The 26,459-nt window shown below is 40.0% G+C and overlaps 1 protein-coding gene across 6 annotated transcripts in view; it reads right to left on the bottom strand.

The window, feature by feature from the left end:
• TRAK1 (trafficking kinesin protein 1) overlaps positions 1 to 26,459 on the bottom strand; it is a 145,168-nt gene that overhangs the window by 28,690 nt on the left and 90,019 nt on the right. For 4 of the 6 annotated variants that reach the window (XM_067291345.1, XM_067291344.1, XM_067291341.1 and 1 more), the window contains exons 4-11: positions 12,500 to 12,576; positions 9,342 to 9,458; positions 5,158 to 5,258; positions 4,248 to 4,356; positions 2,499 to 2,577; positions 1,926 to 2,056; positions 1,333 to 1,407; positions 42 to 179 (exon numbers count right to left, since the gene is read on the bottom strand). In XM_067291345.1, the coding sequence (XP_067147446.1) occupies positions 42 to 179; positions 1,333 to 1,407; positions 1,926 to 2,056; positions 2,499 to 2,577; positions 4,248 to 4,356; positions 5,158 to 5,258; positions 9,342 to 9,458; positions 12,500 to 12,550 (801 nt within the window). In that variant the 5' untranslated portion in view covers positions 12,551 to 12,576. Of the gene's footprint in view, positions 1 to 41; positions 180 to 1,332; positions 1,408 to 1,925; positions 2,057 to 2,498; positions 2,578 to 4,247; positions 4,357 to 5,157; positions 5,259 to 9,341; positions 9,459 to 12,499; positions 12,577 to 21,508; positions 21,612 to 26,459 lie in introns of those variants that run through there. The other 2 variants (XM_067291342.1, XM_067291346.1) reach the window with 2 other exon arrangements.

The following is a 26,459-nucleotide window of genomic DNA, read 5'->3' on the forward strand; positions in this document are numbered from 1 at the left end:
TACTTATGTTTCTTTTGGTTGCTTTTTTAAAATCTGCTCACCATAGGGAAGAGACCAAGAGAGTGGTACCGACGTGATATGGCATTTGGCATAGTCTTGTTCCGAAGGTTTTTCAGTTCTTCTTGAGCCTCATGAAGCATTTCCATGCACTCTGCATACTTGTCTTCCAGCTCACGCAACTATAACATATAGAAAAGAGTCTAAGACCGTATGGGCTGCACTGCTGTCACAAAAAGCCCAGATTCTTTAACACTGATAAATGGTAATGGGGTAGGAAAGAACACCCCACTGAAAAGAGTGAATTTATGTATCAATGAAAATCATGATTAACAGAAATAAGCAATAGGAAGGGAATACATAAAAGTTTATGCTGCTGATTATCAGAGGCTGGGGAGGGGGAAGAAAGAAAAAAAAAAGCTTGCTCCATTTCTTATCTTAAGTATCTACATGAGGCCACGTGTCAACGGGAAGATATGAGGCTAAAAGTCTCTTTGGTCTGATCACATACAGTAGTTCTTATTTTCCTAACTACTGCCATGACCACCACAGTGGCAAACAGCATGAGAAAAGAACATGACATTTTACAGTGTTCCAAAGGACTTAGACGATTTTAAAATCAAGACCTCTGTATATAACCTCCAACAAACTAAGACCATGCCTTATTTTTAGCTTGACTTTTTCAGGAAACAAAGCTTTTGCAATCACTCTGTTTTCAGATGTCTCTTGGTCTGTGGGCCCTCACAGTTCATCAGCTACTTCAACTGAGATCGGCAGATGGGCAGAAGTCTTAAATACTGCATTCCTATAAGGACAGAGGGAGATGTCATAAAAGGCCCATCTGCAGAAAAAGCTTCAGCTGGCATTCCCACCTTAGACACCAAGTAGACCAACTATGAGAGATGTCCACAGGAGATCAGGCTTTATTCATTTTATTTTGTCCATTTTGCACATGTGAACGTAGCACCCAGAAGATACACGAGTTCTGAACTGTCCTTTGTTTACTCACTGAGCAGATACAGTATGAATGAGCTTTTCTACTTTATCTCATTTTTCAAAATAAGCCTAAGCTACCAGTAGAGAAGTCAACCTCTAAAGGGGTTCCTACATAGCCCATAAGCCTCAACTTTTCAAAATATATGCCCGTTGAAGGAGAAGAAAACAGGAAGGAAAATATTTTGAACTCTGCTGGGAACACAGACATTCCTTCGTTCCTTATACAAGGGTAACATTATTTAATGCTTCTGATCCAGCTTAGATTAAAACTCTCATGGTGAAAAGGGAACAGCCATTTTCCTACCACTAAATTATTCTAATACTAAGCAGTGTACTCACTTCTGCTGTGAGCTGTCGCTGGGCATCTTTAGCTGCTCCCAAATGCTGGACAAGTTCTTCATTTTCAACTGCACACTAAAATAAACCAAAAAATGGTAGAAACACTGTCCTGTGATGAAGTTTACATCCTATACTACAAGTAAGTAGCAAAATTCTGACTTTTCTCATGACTGTCTCTCCAGCAATATTAGTCTACAACTATGCCAGTTTAAAAACATTTAAACAACATTTTAAAGTGTTAATACAAGTGAACCCAGCATCAATCACCATCCTTCCAAATGAATATCCAGACCCTGAAACGTGTATCTTCCCACTGAAATACCTATACTGTTATCTTATGAAAGTCTTTAGGAGTTTAGTACAGAATCTTGCCCTTAATATTTAAAAAATATTTAACTATTGTATAACACATTCACAACTTTCAATAAACTCCTATCTTCTAGTCAAGTATGTTAGATACTAAACACACAAGGATGCCCAGATGAGGAGAGTGGAAAATTTCTCTGAAGCTATAATATACAAATAATTCTAACTCCTCTTCCAGCTACAACTGTGATGCATTGCAGCAATAGTTTTGTAATTGGGTGCCTTACAGCTTTTGCCTTTTTCTGCAGATCAACTATCTGAGAGAGAAGATGGGTAATTTCTTCCTGTTGCCGGGTGGCGTCTTCGGTTTTCTTTGCTAACTCTTCTGAGATATTGGCAATCTGGATGTTTGCATCCCCTTTAAGATAAGTGATTACAATTAGTATTATAACACCAAAAAGCAGAAAAAATAACTTCTGTCAGAGCATCACTTGATTCAGCAGAATCCCTTCCCAACACACAGCAAGGTATTTTTGAAAGAAACGGTAATGAGAAAAATCTCACAAAACACTCATGCTACAATGGAGATTGTATTTTTCCTTAACACTGATGTTTTTCTATACAAAGCTATTCTGCAACCAAAAAAAATTTATCTTACAGACAGAATTTTCTGCTGTCCCTAATAAGTCAACTGTTAATTTTCTCCTCATAACTCTTTATATAAGGAAAATAATTACCACAGGGGTGGGTGGGTGGTGTGGCTGTGGGGCGGGGGGGCGCAGGGAAGACTGATCTATAACTCAGTTTAAGCATCACTGAAAAACATCCCAAGTGAGAAGAAAAAAAATATATAGACATACTCAGCTCTTTTACGCAGTCATTGACAAGCTGTTGTTCCTTTTCTTCATAAGTAATTGTTTCAGTCTTCAGCTGACAGGCCTGTTCAAGAAATCCACATCAAATATGCTACATTAGCACACTTGTTCTTTGCCAGTCTGTTGCTGCATTTCCATCTGCTTCAGAAAGACAAGCCTTTCAAATCACTCCTCCAGAAAGAGAGTGAGAAACAACAGTTTTTTGCCTGCCCTCCCTCACGCTCTGAAAAATGGGGCCAGGTGAACATTCAGCAGACATACTACTGGGTAGAGAAACTTGCGCCATTATCGCCATGTCCCCACTAGGTGTCACCTGCACACTTTGAATAAAAACAAGCCCTAACACAAAAGACACATATGGAGCTTGATCTGGTCACCTGAACATAGCTGGGATTATCACAAACTAATTAAATGCTTGATTTAAATACTTGAATTTGAGGAAGAAAAAAAAAATAATTCGCAGAGTATCTGAAAAAAGCCTGGAGCTGTAACTGTATATCCCACATAAATCTTTAGTGCTACCTCCTTCTCTGCTCTTCTTTTCCTCTCCGCCTCTAGGAGCAGCAAGAGGAGCCTGGCTGCACCCCTTGGTCGGTCTAATGTATTCCCAGTGCTGGGGGCACGTACAGCCACGCACAGATGGCATCTGCAGAGAGTGGCACAGCTCTGAGAGGTTGCAAATCTGGCTCCAAACTGTGCCTCCCGGGCACAGACTGCATCTGCTCCCTGGGAAGGTAGGTAGCGCCATACAGGGTTCTCCTGTTAGCTCCTGAATCCGTGGCCCTTTCAGTTCTAACCCTATCTTCATTACTGTCAAACCATCTACTGCTCATCCTCCTTGCACGACTTCGCAATGATGTGTACAGCGTTCTCTGTTACGCGGTGTCTTGTCCAAAGATGTGACACTACCTATTTGCAATGGGTCCTGCATTTGCAGTAGAAAACAGTAATGATACTCTGTTTTCGTACATTCATTCTCTGCTCAAAAGTATTTCTTCTGCTATACTCCACCACATGTTTGCAAACTTGTAACATGCCCCCAAAGTTAAAAGTTGTATGGAAAATTCATATAAATTATTGATTGGATATTCAATTGTGAAGTGTTATTTCTGGTAGGCAAGGGGGGGGGGGGGCAGGAACACCCTCCCACAACTCCCCCCCAAACCCAGTGCAGTCTGTGAAACAAAGAAAATTAATAGCGACAGATAAAAGAAGAAAAGCACAATATTCTTAAAATATTAACAGCCTGACTTGAAATTCATAAATTGAAGATATTTAAAATTAATTGAAGATATTTAAAAATTTAGCTTACCAATTTATATTTTGACAAATGCTGAACTTGTACCAGACAGAACATGCCAGCCCGCAAACTTCAGGGCTGCAACTAAAGTCACCAATAGTCCACCAGATCAGGCTTTTAAGAGGTTTCAAACTGCAGTGCTGTACTCCAAAACCTGCTCAGGCTGCAACGTTCCTCAAGGCTGCACCCTAGTACAGTCTATTGGCAAAGAAACTGCTGTGTATTTCATGTAGCTTCCATGTTTCAGTCTTCCTTCATTTAGAAGGATAAAGGATGGTGATTAAATAACTATGAAGAGACCTGTGTCACATGTGGGATTATGTGCTCCTATTTAGACTCTCTTAGAACTTCATTAATAAACGCTTCTTAATACCCGAGTTGTGGCAATTAAACGGACAGTTGTATTAAGCAAAACATAAAGGGAGTAATTTCACCTCTGATCTAAGCACAACATTCTCTTCTTCAAGGTCCTTGAGTTTCTTTTGAAGAGAATCCAAGTGAAAGTAGTTCTGGACGGAGCAGGAAGATTCATTCCTCTTCAGCCTTGTAACAAAAACAACAGTTTTAGCTCATTTTTGCTTGCAACGTGCCCAGTCTCACATGAGAAGAGACTGAACAGAGGTCTCAAAAGCAGTCACATGAATTATGCCTTTGTTCATGACAATATATATAGGCAACAATATAGTTTCAATGAATTTTAAAAGAGAACTTTTTTTTTTTTTTTTTAAATAGTTTCTCACACTTCTTAGGGAAAAATTATTCAGCCAAAGGTATGAGGAAAGAAACAACCTTACTAGATGGAGCAACTGAATAGCTTCCTGATTAACGCTGCACATTTCCCCAGAATGCTGCAATAACTTTGCAGGCAAGGGCAGGCAGTCGCCTCAAAGCCCGCAGTGCTGCTCAGGCAGCAAACTGCCAGCAACACACTGCAAGCCATGCTTTATTTCCTTCCCCCTGCTGCTGGAAACAGCATGGCATTTTTCGCAGCGTCTCAGGCTCTTCAAGCACAAAGGCCACTCACGTAGCTTGCTCACAGGTACATGGTGCAGTGGGGTGCAGTAATGGGGACCAATGTTTGCCTTACTGACACACTGGGCCAGTTCCTGCGGAAGTTAAGTGCTGGGTCAGCAGCCTCCCACTGTACTTTCTTCTCCTGCTTCTTGCTGGCACCTGCACAGCCAGCTGGTCCAGTGCAAGCCCTTCCAGCTGATGCCAGGCACTGTCCAAGTTCAGAGTCCCCTTTATAGCTCCATTCTACAGAGGGATCATTTTGTTACCTCTGTTCAAACTGCCCCTGCTTAGTACCAGACAAAGGTTTGGCATTGCAGTTCGATAACTTACGGTGTGGAACAGATGGACTCTGGCTCACTTTCTTCAGCAGCACTGGTATAAAACTGGAGCAACTCATCTTTCATGGAGAGCTCATGGCGCAACTGAGAAACCTGTGCAAAGAAAGAGCTTGGAGGTCTCTAACTTGCTTTTCCAGGCGCATTCTTAAGTAAACCAACTATCAGTTAGTCATTCTCCAAGCATCATCTTCAGACTAAAATCAAGATGCTAAGACTGGAGCAGACAAGAACCAGTTCCTTTACTTCTTAGAAACAGGGACAAGGATGCCTTTAAAATAGCTTTTTTTTTTTTTTTTTTTGGTAAAAAGTGTAATTACACGCTGCTATTAAAGAAGGTGAAAGAGACAGATATCTAAGATCAGCAATCCTGAGTCACTATTGTGTTATTCTTGATTCACATCCACAGAAATAGATGGATTTCAAATGATACTGCAAAAAAGTAATATGGCACAATCAGGCCAAACATCACTTTCTTTTCCATTTAATGTGATGATTGTCACCACCTGGCACAGATACAGATCTTGTCCACATTTCTCCAACTTCAAAAGACTTTCAGAACATTACTACGATACATGCATTGTAAGGTTACATTTGGGACTTCCTTGCCTGTTGATCTGCAGAACAACAACATACAGTAGCAGGGCTGCCATTCAATGGTTGCTGCAACTGCTAAGTCTGCAATTGGTTTCTGAGCCAAGTTCAGGGCTTTGATGACTCCAAAACTTGAGTCTAGTAAAGACAGCAGTATGTGGGAGTCCCATATTTAGTATATACATGTACCAAACATGAACAAACCACATCAGAATCAGGTGGCTAAAATACTCCATAATTGTCAGCTCCGCAAACATAACCTTGGTTATTTCATATCGTGGCTCTCCAAGAAAAGGTAGTAAAGGCCAAATTACATAGTAACACTTATGCCACTTCACAGCAGCAATTTAAGTCCTCAGTGCTAGGAGATTCATTCTGAATTGCATAGGTACAAACAGCATAACAGAGCAGAGAGGTCCATTTTCTTCCACTTGCACTGCAAGACCAGGTCCTGAGCTTTCCCCTTCCAAAGCACAAACTGTAGAGCACATTTCTTTTAGCAGACTTTCACCTTCTGTATTGTTGGCACATTTATATTCCCAGTTATCTTGGCAAAGGACTGAAGTCAGTAAAATAGCTTTAAGCTGCATTTTCAGTCAAACAAAAACCAGCCTCAATGCAATAAAGCACTTAAACTGTACATAATTCTAAGCAAACAAGATCTTTTCCTTTACTAAAATTACTTGTGTGGAAATTGGATCTGTTAAAGCACCAAGTCCTGCACCAAGTCCAAGCACCAAGAAAATGAACACAGAGTTCATTTTCCCCACTTTAGGGATAGATATATAGCATCCTCCATTCATTCTCTAGTGTACTACAGGAGAACTGAGTCTCAGTTTTCACCATCTAGTACTAGTGGCAAAAGCTGCACAGATTAAAAATTAGTAGAAACTAGTCGAGAAAGAGAAAGGAAAAGCTTTATCCTTAAGACCTACAGAAAAGTGAAACTCACAGGGGTGCAGACACCCAAGAACAAGCTGATATGGGTGAGGGAGGCACTGGGATTTAATGGTGAAGTAGGACAGGGTATAAGGAATAGAAAAAAGCTCAAGAGGCTGTAATGCAAACAGCTTCATCAGTTTTTAATCAGAACATGATCACAACCCCTTCCTAAACCTAAGCAGCGCTTGACAATGCAAACCCAAAAGACAAATGCAAGAACCTTCAGCGTTTTGCTTAGGTTTATATTGCTTTTTACACATACCAGTAAATGTAGTAAGTTATAAGGACACAAGAAAAACTTGAGCTACTTAGTAGGACAGCCAGAAAGTTTTGTCAGGACAGGTTTGCTAAGGCCAAGATTTGTAAAGCTAAGTTATTTGTACCATCATGCATATATCAATAAAAGCTTAACTTTTTAACCACACAAACGAAGTGGATCTATAAATTACAGAACCCCCTTGCCCCCCAAATAAACCATATTTTAGGCAGTTTTTACAGAATTTTAAAAGTCCCAATTCAATTCTTTTCTTATCCCCTGTCTGTAGAGTTGGTCTTAATTATCATTCTGTTCAAACATCCAAAATTCAACTTTAATGGAAGGTCTGAAGCCTACTAAAGAAAGGTTTTCTACATACAAAAGCATCATGGCTTTAAAGCCTGATGATCTCTCCGCCTCAAAAGCATCACTTTCTGAAGGAGTTGAAGCGACAGTGTCAAAGACTGGTGTTGATGGAACATACGGCCCAACACATCAAGCCACCTGCTGTGAAGCTTATTTCTGGTAGGCCTTTTCCTAACCTTGCTCCTGAGTTCCTCTGAGGAAAAAATAGACATGGTAGAGGCAGCCCATTCCTGTCCCACACCTTCCTCAAACAACTCCTCCATTCTGCATGGGTGGAATGAATGTCCTGCTCTGCCCAGAGGCATTTTGTGTGTGCCTAGTTAATGCCCTATTGACCAGTGCACAAATAAATCACATGATGTGATATAGACAGCAAGCAACAGCACTGCTCTGAGACTGAAGAGAATTAGTTTCTATGCCAAAAAGGGTGGGCCACAAAGGAAGTTATTTCTATATATGTCCACCACCATTTATTGAACATCCGGGATCCCTCCATAGACACTTGCTTCATCAGCCCACCTCAGATCTAACTCAACAGCCCATATCCCTAAGAAGTTTTGTTAACAGCCATTTTCTAGTTTTTTACTCCACAGTGGTTCATTGTTCTCTTGCTCTCCCCTACAGCTGTGGGATTTCTCTCCCTCTTGCTCAAGGCTACGTGTGGGTGAGATTCACACACCAAGGGCACTGTCCTTGGTCAGCAGACACATCTGCCTCTAGCTCAGTCAGTCAGTAAACCAGCAGAGCTTAAATAGCAATACTTCTAGTTACAGATAGAGACCTCTCTTAAAGCATCCTGTAACTCTGTCCAAGATCCATCCATTATAATCTGCCGGGACTTACAGCATCCTCCAACTCCCCAGAGGAATTCAGTAAGAAATTTTAATTGCATAAATATTTGATTTAAAAAAGTATAACAGCACATGGAAGACACATGGTGTTACTTCAGGTGTTACTTCAAACAATGAAAGTTTTCTGGTATGTTTATAGAGCACACCAATTTAGGAAGACCTGCATTATATTGTGTTCATCAAAAGTCCAAAACATTATTACTGCAGCCAAAAACTTGGACAAACATACATATCACAGCAGTCTACCAGCCCATGCTTTAACAGACTCTATTACAGTTCCCTGAAAAAGAGAGACAATAAAACCACAAGAAGCTGTCAGATCTTAGCAATCTAGATATAAGGTAGAAGGTCCCAAACTATAACTCTTTCCAAAGCTTCCTAACATTGACAAGTTTGTACATACAGAGTATGTCAAAAAAATCATCAATCACGAAAATACATTCTGAACCATCTGAACAACGGAGTCTATGAAATCATCTATGAAACTGGCCCAGCACAGAGATGGCAGAATGCACGTATTTCACTGACATGCGCTACTGGAATTTCTGCAAATACAAGTGATTTATCGTATATGTAACACCTACATCATATTCAGTTTGAGAACCAAAGGGAAGCTCTATCAGTATTCAAATGCTATGTTCTAAAAGAGAAAATTCAACTCAGCTATGAATGGAAAAACATTTGGGGAAAAGTAAATAAAAAACAGTTGGAAAGGAAGAAACAAGTGAGGACTGAGAAAAATTCAGGAGAAACAAGAAGTGGAAAGAAAGAAAAAAAGCTGCACAAAGGGAGATGGAAGATGGGAATGAGAGATTAGTGAGATAACCAGAGGGGAGTTACGCAAGTAAAACCAGTTAATAGAAAATAGTGGTAAGTGACCCAAAACAAAAGAGCAGCTGGTTGGAGGGGAAAATGAAATCCGAGGCAGAGTAAAAATTCAGTGGCTTGAGTTTTTCCTCATATCTCCTGATTTGAGGTAGAAAGTCAAGTGACTTTTTGGGTCACATTTCTAAAAATGTGCATGTTATAAAAATGGCTGATCAACTTGCTACAGCTGAGATTGACCTGCCATGGACAGGAAGCCCTAGAAAATTAACTATGGACAAGGAGAAGCTAGAAGAAAAATTCTCCCCAGCACTGCAAATACAGCATTCAGGCATACAAACTTACCTCTTCCCTGATGTGTTCTACTTGCTCCTCAAGAAACTCATTTCTTTCTGTCAGTGACTTATTCTTCTTTAACAGCGACTGGCCAATCCGAGCAGCTAATTCTAAGTCCCGTTCTTTCTGCGAAGCATGAAGAAAAGAAAGCTAATTTAAAAAATTTTATTCATGGAAGGGTGAGAGAGAGAAAGTAAATCTGTGATGAAAGGGAAGGAAAAAAAAACACACTTAAATAAAAAAAATTTCATTCTGTGGGGTAGCTTTTTTCCCCCCCTAATTTTCTTGTTCTATTCCTGGTTATGTTTCATCCACATTATTCAGAAAAAAATTGACTCACAGAGCTATTGAACCCAACACATGAAAGCGCAGCCTCAAGGTTTAAAATAAAATGACATAAATGAAACCAGACCTCGTTTTCTTTATTATAGCTCTGAGAAACTACTGAGGGAAATTATTTTATTCTCTTGTTATACCATTTCTAGAAAGCAATCACAGAGCTTTACAGGTTATATTTTAAGGATTTCAGAAACACAGCAAAAATACCAAAGACCATAGACATTCCAAAGCAGTTTTCAGTTTCCTCTTGGTCCATGTGGAAATAAAATACAGTATGCTGGGCAGGAGCAGAAGCAAAGTCCACTACACTTAATGTTCAGCCCCTATCCTCCTTGGGCTAAGTACATCCTTAGTGTTTTAAGTATCAAAGCAAAAAATAAAAAACAAATCCTATCCCTTTCCCCTTTGGAAATGCCTAAATCCGCATGAAGTGGTTCTGCTCATGCTATGTTTGCCACCCATCCTCCCCCAACTCTGCACGCACAGAATTGGAAATAACCCAGGTAGACAGTTTACCATATGCACTAATAAAAATTAGAGGCCTATCCTGTTGATGAAATGTCCTTTATTTTTGCAAAACTGAGACACAGGATAGTAATCTGTCTGGGATAGGATTCTAAACTGCCCAATTGCGCACCACTCATTAGGCTTGTTTATTATTATTTTCCTATTCAATTATTAGAATTTTAAAATAGCGGGAAAATGGCACTACTTTTAACTCCCCACTTTGGGGAGTCTGGGGTGTTCCCCAACACCTTTTGAGAATTAGTTTTCTCCCTTTTGCATACTTACTGAAAACACTGCTTTGGACTTTTTTATCCTAGTTAACAGCCATCCAGCTTTTATGACTATTATTTGTCTTGTGTAATGTATATGTCAATGACAAAACCTACAAAATCTGTAAGCACTGATGATATGGGTTTGAAAGAAAACAATGAATATGAATGAGGCGGCTTTCATACGGAAAAAGGAAATTATATCATAATTGATAATAAAAAGATAGGTTATTGATTACTGCTGGATCTACAAATAGCATTTTCCAAATGATTTTCGAAGGTCACATTTAAGTTTGCATTGAAAGCCACTGGCATTATCTAGCCATAAAATACATAATGTATAATCTTATATACAATCTTGCAGAACAACAGGTCCCATAAAGCTATATAAAACATGCTTGGTTTACATATTGAGCCAAGTTATTGTTTACTAACTTGGCTTCCTTCATAAATAGAAAGTGGAAAAAATACATTGTGGCAGCTTTTACTGTACAGAGGAAGGGCTATCTAGCAGCAAGGTTTCTAACCTCAAAGTTACAAGAGTATTATTACAAGAGCACACAAGAGTATTTCTAGGCTCTTTAATTAACCTCCCTAGATTTCCTATGCAATTTTTAGTGATTCAGCTCTAAATCTTAGTTTGGGATCCGCCCTCTTACCTGTAGGGATAAGGAACTGATTTACTACAGCAATGAAGGTAATAAAAACCACTGAAGCTAGACGCCTTTACACAATAATTAAAAAGGGATGAGAAAGTGGGTTCACTGAGGAGTCTACTCTTCTGATAGCACTGTTATTTGGAGAACGGAGGCAAAAACCGCAAGTGAACATTTGCTTAGAAAAAAAGTGATTAAATCAGAAACGATAGCCAAACAGAACTAAAAATCTCACTGAAAAAATTAGCTTTATTAAAGGCACACCTATTGCATGTTCCCCCATCTTCTCTTTGCCATCAGCCAGACAGGGAAGAACACCAGATGCTTTAAAACACAGGCTCAGCATATCCCTCTAGCATTGCTCCCACGAGTGGGACATTTGGCTACGTGTACTCAGAGAAGGAAACAGTTTTGGCCAGATGCAAAATGCTTCATTATTACTAGAAGGAGCCATGCAAACAAATGCAAATCAAATCTCAGCCAAACAGGACAACCAAGGCAGCAGGACACAAGTAGGTAACAGAGGGTTATTACAAGTTAATGGATTGCTCCAAAACAGACCTTTTAGGTAAAGCAACACTTTTAACTGGTATCTCATAGAAAATTGTTTTGAAAAGAGTTCAGCTCCAAGCACAAAAGGCAGGACTTTGGGCTGAGATCAGATTTACCTATGGCAGCTGGGGTATTCAAGCACTCCCATGCTCGCCTGCTTGCAAAATTAGAAGAATAGATCATCCAACATATCCTGGTTAGCAATTATCTCATTTTTGACATTGCTATCACAACAAGTAAGCAAAAAACATATGAAGGCTTAAATTATACTCAGCCATGAACTAATACGATTGTAACAGGGATTACAGTCACAATAATTTATTTAAAAAAAAAAATCCAAAAAATCCTAAGGCGAAAAAGAAAAAGCTTGGAGGGCAGAGTATGAGAAATTTTTTAATTTTGGGCCTCTGCATTTCTGTGGAAAGATGCTGGGATAATAATTCTGATAGGACTGCTTGTGAACTTCAATTTTTTTTTATTTTAAAAGACAATAATCCATCAATAATAATACTATTAGTTTTATATGTACTGTAAAAATACATACTATATTTTCAGATGATTTCCCCCCCTCATTCACTAGGACAAATATGTGGCCAAGAATCAATTAAACTGGCCTCAGCTGCAAAATAAGCACAAGTAATGAATTCATATGAATAACAAACAAGTGGTCTTTACACAGAAAGATCATTTCCCTTACCAATGAGATTATGTGTACATACACTCGGAGCACTTATCCCTCCTCATCTGAAAGCAGTCTATCAACAGACTTCAATAGTGGTACCATATAATTTCTGTACTACTTTCTCATACTTTGTATGGCTTCTTAAAGAGATGTAATACTTGCCTCTTCAAGAAGACGTGTAACGGCATCTATGTCATTGTATGTTTTAGTCATCTGGCCCACTCTTTCAGCACATAAAACTGTGAAAAAACAGGACAAAACATTAATCATATTGGCAATACAATCAGGGGAAAAAGCATCCTTTAAAGAGTTCAGGTAAGCCTAAGTTTTCATCTTAAAACTATTTATTTAAGCTTTTGGATAAATATATCAAAACCCAAATGAAAAAAATATACCAAAGCTTCAAGTTAACCTGAAAAGTATACTAGTGCTTCTTTTCTGTAACAGGTATTTGCTTTTGTCAATGGCAGAATAAATCATTAAAATCTTAAACAACTTCTCTGAAGAAGTGTCCCAAATTTATTTAAAAAAATATATAGATAGATAGCTATAGATATATCAAGGAAGACATGAAAACAGATGCTCTTAAATATACGATTAGGATTCTATCACGTCACCTAGACACTGTATTACATGCAGTAGAATTACTCTGAGTAAGTAACTGCAATAACCATCAGTAACACTGTTCACCATAAAGATATTACTTCATTCTTAATTGATAAGAACTGGGATCTACTACATGAGACAGCAAAGAGAATATAAAATGCACATAAAATAATAAATGATTCCTATATTGCAGTTACCCAGACCATACCATGGTGACCATAAGATTACTCATTAAAAATGCTCAAATAAAACTGGGTGAGATGATTAATCACCAAGGTGAAACCAGGAGCTTTGTCAGACTGAAGCAAGTATGCGGAATTTTCGTCTACCACCACAGATCATCCTTCAAGAAGCCACACGGACTTGTTTAGAAGTCTGCACCACGGAGGTTTTTTCTTTTCCCCTCAAAACCACCGCTAATCTGAGGAAACAGCAACACCTTCTGCTCCACCCTTACATATTCTTTTTATTTTCATCTGCACTTATGTCTTAAACCCTGTCATTCTGAAAAAAGGGACTGTTAACAAAGTTAGACAAGCCGATGGCATTAAGCGCTGGGTAGCAGGCTATAAGGCACGCTGCTCCTCCGGGATTTACCCCGGCAGAACACCAGTTACAGCGCAGGCTCACAGGCTGGCTAATGATGCTTGAATATGCATCCAGTGCGGGGGTGTTTGGGGGGGGCACCTAATGCCTAATTAGCTTAAAAAAAGAAAAAAAAAGAAAAAAAGTGCAATGAATACAGTAATGTTACCGGAAGGCAGTTTGTCAACCTTAGTAAATAAGAATGCCAGATTTATAAATACACAGTATACATGCATATAATCTCCCATCAATCACCACTAAGACACAAGAATAATATACTCTGAGCATTGCTGTGCTTGATATCTGTTGAATCTTTTTTTTTCCTGTCATACTTGAACAAATTACAGCAAAAAGTGAACTTTGTTTCTGTTTATTTTCTTATTTCTCAAGTTCTACTTCTGAGGATGAAATCTTGAAAACATTTAAGATATTTAGTGACACCAGTAGTCCCAAGGAATTCCAAAGAATACCACTGACAAGTGTTCAGAAGTAAATTACATTTATCCAAATAATTAAGTCTGCAAGCAGTAACAGTTAGATGTTTACACTTCAAAGTAACAATTAGATCAAAATTACACAGCAATATAGAAAGTGTATAACTATATCATTACACAAGCAAAACCAAAATGCATCTGCAAACTGCAACTATATAGTCTACTTTTGGCCAGTTAACCCTGATAAGGTTTCCACATGAAGAAAATTGCATTAGCTTGCAGAGAACATGAGCTATATTAAACAAACAGCGTATTCAGAGAAGTTTTCCATAAAAGCTCCACAGAAAGAGATTTGCATTTACAGTGTAACCTCCAAAAGCCTACTTGCAATGACAAATTTAAGATCATCATAAAAACAAATTTCTAAACATGATAAGCACGTAAGTCATCCAATAAAGTGTCTATCAGAAGCCCTGACACCGATGGTTTATTTTCCAGCACAGCCGTGCACTACACAGTTCCCTTGGTTACAACATTCCCTCAGTGCTATAAAGTAGGGTTGGAGATGACTATTAGCAAGCTCATTTTAACTCAGTCCCTAGCACTAATGACCACCACTGATTGTGGCTATGGCAACCTGACACCACCCTCGTGCAAATGAATGTATAACCTGCCTAACATCCAAACTGATACTTGTGTGGTGCTCCCGCAGGCTGAATATAGTCACTTTGCTGGGAGAAAAAGTGATAAAGGTTGATACATGTGGCTGCTCACTGCTCCTTCAGAACTTGCCATTTAATCTTTAACAGGAGCCTATCACCATAGCCCAATATTAAAAAGCAGATTCGATAAACATAATGCCAGAACACTGTGCTGCATACAGGTACAAGTTTATTTTTAAAATCAACATTTTTGAGTTGCAAGGAAAAGGTGCACCTGACAACTTCACACAAGCAAATATGAGATAAAGTGAAATATTCCTTTTGAATTTATGTAAACTGAAAGGTTCAGTGCCAACAAACCACAGAAACCATCACAACAGAGACTTACTACTAGTCAAGCAGCAGTGACCTAATCACCAATGGCTTTTGTATATCAAAACTTCTACCAAGCTTCTGTCGGTCACTACTTTTCAAAGTAGAAATGATATATTATTCATCCTCGTGAATGCCCAAGTGGAAACTTAGATTTCATTAGATTACATATAATAAAATGCCTCCTTCAGTCAGCTGCCTTCTCTCAGCATCCCCCACCACACACACAGTGGAAGTACAGAGCTACCAACCACCAGGAAGGTCGTCCTTTGGGAAGGAAGGCAAACTTGCAAAGAGATGTTGCTCTCCATCCATGGGAAACCAAGGCTCAGGGGGAAGGGGAGGTGAAAGAAGAAAAATGGTGGGGGAGTAAACCAGGAGAGGAGAGAAAACAAATTCAGTAAAAGCATTTAAAAAACCCCAAATGGTGTCCAGGTACGCAGTTAGTCAACCTGAACAAATTACATGATAAACACTTGGCCAGTTGCTAGTGTAGTAATTTTATTTTCCCTAGTGCCCCCATTTCAAGTAATCAATGTTGTGATTTGATCAGTGAAGAATGGGGGCGGGAAGGGGGGGGGGGAGGAATCTCCAATTCTCTAATGGATCCCACTTAGCAGCTTTCTAGCCTGCCTGAATTTCTGATGAATACATGAGCCTGGTAACACTATTGGAAAGATAAAACAAGAGCAAATGAAGGACAATGCTTTGTAATATAAAGCCTACAGTGCCAACTTACTGACCTCTTTTCTCCTCACTTGCAAACCAGCAGTATTTTTGCTTGAGGGTGATAGAAAGTGCAGTGTCTAAATGCATGCATACAAACATCCAAATCAAATACACTTTATCTCTCAGTTTACAGAGAGGGCTGTTGGGCAATAAAAAAAAAAATAAAAAAATTGTCTGCAGCAAGCAGATGGACCATAAAATCCCAGAAACAACGAGTTAGAAAGCAAATTTTGATAACTGCTCTGAAGCCGATATTAATGTCACAGATCCAAAACAGAAAGCAAAACAGAAAATTCTTATCAAACTATTTTCATGACTGCATTAAATATATGTAATCTGGGACATATTTGTGTTTCAAAGTTCTTGGGTGTTTTAAAGCCAAGCACAAACAGACAAATGCTACGCAGATCAAGTTATGTCCTCCACCTTAAAGTACCTAGTACCATCTTCATATGCAAACTGATGGGTAGCCACATTCCTGCGCTTCCCAATGTGAGTTACAGTTGAAAGGAAGTACTCGGCTTTTATTTCTCATCACCCACTTAACACAGCCTCTGACTGGAAGCTTCCTGCAGGCTCTGAGCTCTGCATTGACTAAAGCATCAATTCCCAAGCTGAAGACGCGCAGGCAGAAGGGAGAAAAGCAAGTTCCTCCCTGAACAGCACCCAGAAAGGCAGACGGTCACACAGCTTGCTGCTTACAGAGAAGTATGTTTCCAGGAACAGGACAAAGCCATGCAGAAGAAGGGGAGCAAGAGTACTACTACTGTAAGCTGCTGCAGGGAGCCACCACCTCCCAAACAGGCCATGAAGAGGGGAAACGATCGCCCGGGCCAGTAGTCACAGGTGTCCTCAGCCCCTGCTCCCCGCACTGACCAGCCAGAGCCAGCCCCCAGGGACACGACTCGCTGCTTGAGGCATGCCTCCTCTCCCTTTTTGAGACCTATCAAGTAAGGGACAAGTTAGACAACTGCAAGTAAAAGAGAGCAACTATGGTTGAGGAGTAAAGCTAAGCTCTCTGTCCTGCTCCTCTTCCCATCTATTTCTAACTGCTGGGAAACAGAAGTAGGGGGATAGATACTGGCATAAAGTTTGACTTTTAGATCAGATAACACTGCATAAATTTGTAGAGTCTAACATGCAAGGCCCCGGTGCATGGCGATTTCCTTACTACAGAAAGGTATTGAGAAATTACACCAGGGCAAGGGAATAACGGTCAAGCCTGTGTAGATCTCCAGGAATTTTAATGCCTAAACTTACTGCCGAGGTGACAGCAGGGGAGAAACTTATTGCTTTTCACAAAATTCCCCTGCCCAAAGCCTTTAACTATGGCAATGCCTACTGTGCTCCTTTATCCTTTAGTCATGAGAAGCTCTGCCTCATGAATAGCTCCAATGCTTCCCTCCCTTCTGCTCAGAGCTCTCTCCAACCACTGAAAATAGGATGGCAACTCCTTTACATGTCAAGTGCCACCCACCTAGACCTGCAGAGCAGGCACAGCAACGCTGACCAGCTGTGCTTGTTACTGTTAGGTACTGCTGGGCAAATCCATTAGGAATCGGAGACCCCGGCAGACTCAGACTCCTCAGTTCACATTGGTTTCATTTCTGAAAGGCTATTTTTGCACTCCAAAAGATAAAGCACTTGCTAAAAATTAAAGCTTCAGTTCTAGAGGTACCGATAGGTTTGCTCTGGCACCGGTCACTGTTAGCACTACACTGACCTGAGTGAAGTGCATGAGGGCTTCTGAAACTGCCATATTACGTATTTTGCCTTCCAATTGTACACACACAAAAAATAAAAATAACTTAAAAAAAATCTAAAATGTGCCATCAGCTCTGCTTCTGACCCAGACTAGCACGATTTTACACATTTTAAGGTCTATGTGCTACTTTCTCTTCCACTAAAGAGGTTAAGTTTTTGGCAGCCCAGGCTAGACTGGGGCAGAGGCTTAGGTCTGCTGTGGCTTGGCACATTTGAGACAGGCCTGAGAGAACACATTCATCTGAACAGCTTAAAGTTTTAAGAGACTGTCATCACAGGAGCTTGGAAAATATGCTTCTGGGGCACGACTTGTTATAAGTCGAAATTCAAACATAACACACCAGCAGTTCCTACAGCCTCATGCCTCCCAAGGCACAACAGCCAGCCAGTTCCTGCAGAAGGCAGACGGGGAGTTCACCAGGTGGCTGCGACCCTGCTTAGAGGAATAAAGACTGGTCACAGCACGCCAACTGCTTCCCAACTGTCAAGTCACACCGTGGGCGAGCTCCATGGAGGAGTCTGAAAGAACATAATGTTGCGAGCAATATACAGTCAGCATGTACATAAGAGCAAGGTGAAAAATAACTGCCGTAAGTTCAACAGGTAACACCAATAGATTCCCCCCCCCCTTTTTTTTGTAGAAGGGTCACAAGTTAGTTTGCTGTGATTTCAGTGGCACAGTTTTCAAATGAATTTTTAATATTAAAGGTGCAGTTATTGATTCTTCCAGGAAAAAAAAAATCACCTTGCCATTTAAGCTATGATTTAAAGGGTGTTTACTTACTGCAGTTTCTCTCATACGGTATTCAAACAGCTTAGTTCCAATTATTAAAGCCTCGCATACAGACCTACGTTATTACTTAATCTCAGGTTTAAGAAACAATGACACTATTATTTCTTCCCAAAAGACTATGCCCAAACACTTACGTTGGTAGCCATTTCAAAGTACTTCCTCAAAACTGGGCACGAACAGTAAAAAAATTTCTCGTGATGAATGAAGGCTCAAGTTCAAGGAAATTTCAACCAGTGTCATAAATTTGTTACTTCTATTAGCATAAATACATATCAAAATATAGTAACTTGGAAAAATGCCACAAAGCAAAACTAAGATAAGGAAAAAATGCCTGGAGAGAACAGAAGGCTTTATCTTCTTCTTGTCTCCATGTTTGGGCCCCACAATTCATCCTCATCTTCAGAGCACACACCATTTACTGATACAGCTCAGAACAGCTCTTCTGCCAAAATTAAAAAACTTTTCTCCCAGGATTTTCCATGATTTATTCTCCACTATCCACTGAATTACTGTCTTGACATTCTCCTCCTGACTTGTCCCCATCCATTTCTTGTCAGGAAATATCTGCACTGCAGCTCTTGCAATTAGTAAGTGGGCCTAAAGCTTAAACCAGGATCTGGACTGTAAACCTTTAGGGTTTCTTAGGGTTTTTAAACCCTAAGATGAAGTTAGAAGCCTGTATTAGAAATCCATGCATTGTCAGCTGTATCCCTCTCCTAAATACATCATCTTTTCTTATTCTGCCAATTCTTGGGGGGGAGGGGGGGAATTGGCTGTGCTAAAACTTTCAAGAATTGCTATTCTTCATTTTCTTTGCTTTAATGTTTGAAAATCCAAGCCCTTTTAAGACCTCAGTTCTAGTCAATGTCTTTGGAAAATAAAACAAGCATTTAACATTTTCTGTAAGTCAGACCCATGCCATGCCTGAAGTTCAGATTCCAAAAGTGATCACTGGACTTTTCTTTTCTCTCTCTTTTTTTTTTTCTTAATTAAACCTGGGCTAGATTCTTAGTCTGTACTTGTTCAGCACTTCAGATGAGGAGGGTTTTTAATGTACCTGTTTGGTAAATACACTGAAATAGTAATGATCGGTTGCCATCACAGGTCCTAAACAGGTAATAGCCTTTACCTGTCCTACCTTCAAAGGGGAGAATCAAAACACAGCACCAGTTTCCCAGGGATCTGACTCAGCAACACATTAACCAAGCAAAGCTGAAAGGTCGTCCGTTCACAGCTCTGCTTCCTATTGGTAATAGCTGAGCAGACACCATCAACTACCCCTGTACAAAGTTTCACTGCAGTTGGCTCACAGTACAGCTCATCAACTGAAGAGTAAACACGTTGCTGTAAGGCAAATAACCTGCAACTCTAAAGCACGACACTGACTCTAGGATCATTCTGCCTAGACCTTTTGAAGCCGTTTTCAGTGCCTATCAAGAGCTTTCTTTCTATAATGGCACCCGGCACAATGCTAGCTCTAGAGGCTTTACAAAACAGGACTGAGGGGCAATCACAGAGTAAGTGTTGCGACAGGGAAAACCAAATAACCCCTGAAGTAATAAGTATACATTTTGCTCATGCAACAGGCAAATCAGGTAAGGGGTCTTAATAATACACTTTTTTTTACCTCTTGTTTTCATTAGCATGTTAAGAAATACGGAGCAAACAGCAAAATAGTTTTTGTCCCTTCTCTGATTTTCCTTTCTCCAATACAGAAAATGTATAGCTAAATGTTTCTTCTGTTCAACATGGAAAAGCTACACGATGGTGTCTCCATCTGCTTTTCTCACAGCATGGGTTGGCTCAACCCCAACACAGACACTATCATTAATAAGTGCACTCACATACAAAGAAACATAGAAATATCATACACCTTTTTTTGTGCATTTATATCACTACTACACTGTGACCTGAATGTATAGGTGAGGGAGAGAAACATCTTTAAGAGGCATTTCACAGGCATACTGAGCTTCTGAGGGGAAGGTGCTATAGAAACAAAGGGCTAAATTTATCCAGATGGAAGTCAGTGTTTTTCTTTCTCTTGAACTCAACAAGAACGGTTTCAGACTATACTCCGATCTCCACAAAATGTAGAATCAGTAGCAAGAATAGCATTATGTATGTTTCAACAACCATTTATTCACCCATAAAGTAGGAATCAAACATAAACTATGCTGGACCACCTAGGTACCAGTTTCTACCCTGCCCCAGCCCCCAGTTTTCAAGTTTCCTTTTTACCACTGTTTTCTCAAGCATTTATTTTGCACAAACAGGCAAGTTATCTTAACTTCCTTCAAACACATACAACAGGGAAGATGGAGAGATTCTGAGGCGAAGAGAAATATGACTGAAATCTAGGTGGAAGACATGAGATTTTTGAGAAAATCTTCACAGGAAATGCATAGGACTTGAGTTACTTAGGTAACAGTATTCAAAGAGAACCAATATCTAAAAAAGTCCTTCTCACTCTGAGGTTTTGGACATAGGATTTGTTTCCCTTGTTTCACAAAACTACTGCTTTAGAGAGAAGTTATTTCATGCACTGTAAACTTAAGCGGTGCATTTTGCCTTTTGCACCCGACGCCCTGGACAAGTTGCTAGAGCAGCTGGCTGCAGCCTTTGCACGGGAAGGTAAAGCTCACTCTACAGCAGGTGTGCAACAGGATTTTCACCACACTCATTCACATTCCCACTAACTGGCCTGCAGTCCTGCAAACATCTATTATTTCCACAAAGTACAACAAGTTTTTGGGGTTGTCTGGACGCTTAAAGCACACAACCAAAAATCTGTATTGTTTCTGTGTAAATGCTTCTGAGTTCATTGTTGAGCATGAGATTGTTGCCTTGTTCTTTTGCTCATCTTTAGAAATAACCTGTTGGGAATGATAACCTAAAACACACAGTCTCAGACAAACTGTACATACAAAGAAACCCACTACATTTCTAAAGAAAAACGATTTCCCAAATCCAATTTCATTATAAAAACGTTACTGCATAACCTACCTTTGTTGATAGTGTATTTATTCTCTAAGAAGTCTATACAAATTAAGATTAATCCTATTCAAATTTTATAGAGTATTTTCTTACAGCTTCATCCAAAGGAACTGGCTACACATTAAAACAAAAAAGTAATGTTTAGTAGGTTTAAATCCACACACACCACTGAAATCACTTATACACTGCCATTTACTAGCATCAAAGCTTAAAACCAAAGGTTAAAAAGTACCTTCTTCCAAGATATCAAGGCTCTCCTCCCCGTTACACCTGCATGCTTTCTCACTTTCCTTTGCAGAGTCATATTCAAAGCTTTCCTCTTCATCTACTGACATTGCTGAAGTTATCCCAGATAGTCCCGCTATGATGCCTTAGTGCCACATAAGATAGAAAGTCATTCCCACTGAGGCTACATTTCTGGGGAGAGCCAAGCAAGGTCTCCACAGGGCAGGATACCATCTTTCTTCACTCACATACTCAGCTAAGGAGCTCCTGAGTGACTCGGTATTTGTCCTTAGCACAAGGGCTTTGCACTGTACAGAGAGGGTGGAGGAAGGAAGAGACCATCTGCCTAATAATTACTGGAAGATTTACATTGCTCCTCAGACCAGCTCTGAAGACAGGCAGTTTTCACTCAACAGCTCTATTAGCCTATTTCATACAAAGCAAATTGGACTGACAGCCCCCAGCCCGACTTCTCACTTCAGCAAGTTTCTCTCTTCTCAGCCCCTGCTTTTCCAGGTTAAGTGGTAGCTTCCCACAAGAGTCATAGCAACAAGGAAGTCTGCCCCAGCCTCGCACTGTCACACCTGATGAAGGGTGTGCACCTTCACAGAGTTAAACCACCCCTCAAGTTGCCTAATGTTGCAAGTAACAAATTTCACAGGACTAGGGAATAATTTAGGACTGTATATGCACACCCTAATCCCATTCAGGGGAGAGATCCTGAGAATTGCAGCTCCTGTATTGTATGGTCTCACCACAGCATCCACAGCACAGTAAAAGCCACTGTGTAAAGAATTGGGCAGGGCGTGGTGGATGTTTGGAGCTTTTTTATTCCTTTCACAAGAAGGACCACACTTCTACCAAGCATTTAACTGACATACCATGACAGCTCTAAAATACCATGTTTTCTGCAGTCAACTTCACTGTTCTGTGTGTTGTGGGAAATGAAATACCTCCAGTCCTGACATGGCACCCTAGTAAATTTTCAAGGGCATGCATATCTTTCCCATTCTAACGGCAAACAAAACCTCTTGTGCTCAGACCTCTTGGTTTCCAACAGGTTGTGTCTGCTGAACTTTACCACCCACGTGCGACACGTTCGCTTTCTCATTTAACCTTTTGCAACTATAGATATATGATGTTTGCCAAGTTGCCTCCTTTACCTTCAACAGCAGATAGGTGACCTTTGCCTGTTGCAGAAGTCATTGCTATCCGGGTGCCGCCTCCGCGCCAGAGAGCAACGTGCCCGCTGGCAGCACGGGGGGCCGCGAGGCCAGGGCAGCCCCCTGCCCTCGGAGGGGGCAGGGCTGCTGGCGAGGGAGGTGGACAAGCACCACGAGCCCTGAGCCCTTGGGAGCAAATGTGGCAAAGACAAGAGGGGAAGCGGAACATAGCACTAACAGCAATGTAGAAACAATTCCTCTGTTGTTTCTCTATTACCGTTTCACTAATGGTGTAAAAGTACACAGGCAGTACAAGAGGAGAAGGCACTGGTTTTATGTAATCATAGCAAATTACTCTGCTGGAAGTTTTTGAACTCTTGATGTTTATATATGCACAAAATAATAATGCTTATATAACAGTTGCCAATGGATATGAAATGCACAGAAGTGGTGGTTGAGAAAAGAAACACAGATTTTTGAATAAAGAAAAATCTTACTTATTCTCCACATTACCAACCTGGCTTTTGACTGTCAAAGTTAACTGCAATATGCATCAGCAGCAACAGACTCAAGGATTCAGTCTGGGCTAAAAAATAGGATTGTTCTTTTCTCCCTATACCATGACATTAAAGATGTAATTTTAGTAATAATTTTGATTATTCCTCTTTTCTAATTTCATAACTTGGTGCTCTCTTCATTTCTCCCCTATAAGAGTGGCTCAAAACCTTTTAATAAATCCAGTGGACAGTAAGATTCATAAGTACTCCCTTGCCTCCAGCTTATGAGGCTTTAAATAATTTCAGGTCCTGAGATCATTCACAAACATCATTGAGCTTGTAGAAATATTGTCAATTTACATATTTGCTCTAGGTACTGTTTCCCACTGTTGGTATTTCTTCTTTCATTCATTGAGAAATTAGAACTTGAACTTCCAGGATCAGGCCCCGAAACAAATTAATCCAAGCCCCTCTTATGCAATACTTTCCTTGATTAATTTTTCCTAACAGTTTATTTTTTAAGCAACACTGATATTCAAAAACTATGAGAAAGATAGTGTTGCAAAGCCTACATTGATAATACTGTTAAAGCACACAATAAACATTGATGCAAATTCACAATGGGTGGAGAAGGAACGTGTACTGTACCCTCACACTATCAACTCATTTTCAGTGGTCTTTTGCATTGATCCCTATTAGTAGTACAGGAATATTTACATACTAAAGATTAAGAGACAGCTCTCTGACAGATATGAAATAATAAGCAGCTATGTATATGGAAGAAAAATGTTAAATTGTACATGGTTCTGAAGACACATTTTCTTATCAGGAAAAATTCAAAGGAGATTTTTAATATTTCCTGTGAAGACAGAATCAAGGACTTGAAGAACTTACCAAGGCAAACATTAATTTAATGGGTTGCCACTGCTAAGTAAATTTGGTGTATTTACTCTAATCGACTCACTTAGCACATAGGCTACCTCCACTCTGAATTAGCTTCTAAAGATATTTACCGCTTCCAGCAAGTTTGCTAAGCAAGCTGCAATGCATCAAACCTTCCAAACACGCACTTTCCTCATGCAGCACTTGTACGACGCAACACACTGCCTTCACCAACTTTGCAATCAAGAAGGAGACGCATAAACCCGGATCTGGTTTGAAGGGTGCGGCTGGACACAATACAGACAAACATTCTTATCCTGACTCACCACTTCCAAGGAATTCCAATGTATTCAAAATACTATAACCTTCCCTTATCAGTAAAAAAAAATCTAGGTTTTCGCACATAATCACCACAATTAACTAGCAATAACAATGCTGCATTTAGCACAAAAAAGATTTCTACATGAGCAAACAAGTCCTAAAAACAGCAGCTTAAACAGCAGCACCTGGATTTTAAAATATCTTGCTAAAGAAATATAGGTGTTGGAGGGTTGAGGGTTTTTTTTTTTGGGGGGGGGGGGGAGGAATAATTTGGTCATTGAACATGCAGTTTTTGTTAGCATGTACAGTCAAAGAGATTGTTCAGATGTTTTCAGGCTTTGCATGTTCCACACTTTCTCAAAGGCCCACCCAGATTACCTTTTGTCATTCAACCAAAAGGATTTTGAAAAAGGACAGCATGTTACTTTTGCAGAAAGGGACTAAAACAGCTGAGCAGATTAAAGAGAAAATATCTCTATACTGAAAAATAAGCCAGGTGCAGATAAAATTAGTAGCAGCAGCTTAAGTCTGATTGGATAAAGAAGAATCAATGGAGGAACACAGAAAAAGAAATGACATGACCAAAACAGAAGACTAGGGAAATTATATGAGCAATTGCATGAATATAAGTAAAGTACAACCACATTGATCGAGCATGGAGATAAAGGATGTAGGAGCACAACATGGACAACCATAACGAGAATTTTAGCTGTGCACCTGGAAGGCAAAGGCTGTTTCAGAGATTGCATATTAAAAGAAACTGCAAAGTTCTGAGAGTTAAACAGCAACATCCACTCAACAGCCAGGGTAACACCCGAGTTACTCTGTCCACAGGGATGGAGACAAAAGGGGCTAACGTGTGAAGGAGATAATGAATCATCATAAATGTCCAGACATCAGCCAAACTCATACAAGTAAGATAGAAGGTGTCAGACATGCACGGTTTGAGTAGGAAGGCTTACTGCACCATCCACAGAGCAGGCAGAGGACTGGTATGCATTTCTGAGGTTACCTGTAAATAGAGAAAGAAGTGGGGAGATCCAAGAGCTCTCACAAAGAACCACAGCAGGGGATGTGAAACATTCTCCTAATGCTTCCTTAAAGGAGAGATCAAAAAGGAGGAAAGAATTGGGACACTGATTCACACATGTCAAAGCAGACTGATACAAGCAAGACAACAGGCACAGGTAGCTGTGTCTAAAGAGGCTGACAGGTCAAGGAGAACAAGCATTAACACTGTTAATTATTGTCCAGCTAAGTAGGAAGCTATGGAACTTTCTGAGAATAGTTTCAATGGAAAGGAAAAGGGAACAGAAGAGGAGCTCCAAACAGTAACCGCAAACTGAACAAAAGAGTAAACATTTCAATATGATGAGGAGGAAGATACAGATAAGAGTTAGAAGCTAGGGAGAAGGGCAAAAGCAGCATAAGAGGTGCCAGAAAGATCAAGAAGGTGGGATGAAGTAACTTGAGCAAACAGAAGAGGTTGGAAGCTTTGGCATGTGTGACAAACAGCACACAGGGTGATTGGCGGGGGGAGTAAGAACATTTTCTCTAGAAGAAATTCCTGAAACAACAAGAGAAGACAGAAGGAGCCAAACACACACAGAGTCACCCGGAATGGCAGAGAGTGAACTCTCAGGCCTTAAAGTGGAGTTGTTCAGCTAAAAAGAAAGGAGCAATGGGAGAAAACTGAGAAAAGAGTAATTTGATCCAGAGTCAACCTGGATTTCTCTCAGAACAGAAACAGTACTGTTGTACTGTTGGAAGAGGCTGTTCCTTGAGAGGAAGATAAACACTGGGGTGACCAAGAGGCACAGGGAGACGGCTGTTCATAAAGATTCCTGCAGATAGCTTACTCTTACCTGTTTATCTGTTTGGGAGCTTTTTTTTTTTTTTTTGGTGTGTGTTTTTTTCCCATGTTGTGGGAGATGTTTCTTTTTAAGAATCTATTTTTCTTTAAAAAAATTCTACCTAGATGAACTTGAATTCTGAGAGAAAGTGACATTTTATCATCTTCCCACCAACTGTTACCAAAAATAAACTCTGTAAAGGACCTTACATAAAGGATTACTTCATTATTCCAACCCTAGAA

The sequence above is a fragment of the Apteryx mantelli genome, chromosome 2 (genome assembly GCF_036417845.1).
Source record: "Apteryx mantelli isolate bAptMan1 chromosome 2, bAptMan1.hap1, whole genome shotgun sequence".
In the NCBI taxonomy this organism is placed as follows: Eukaryota; Metazoa; Chordata; class Aves; order Apterygiformes; family Apterygidae; genus Apteryx; species Apteryx mantelli.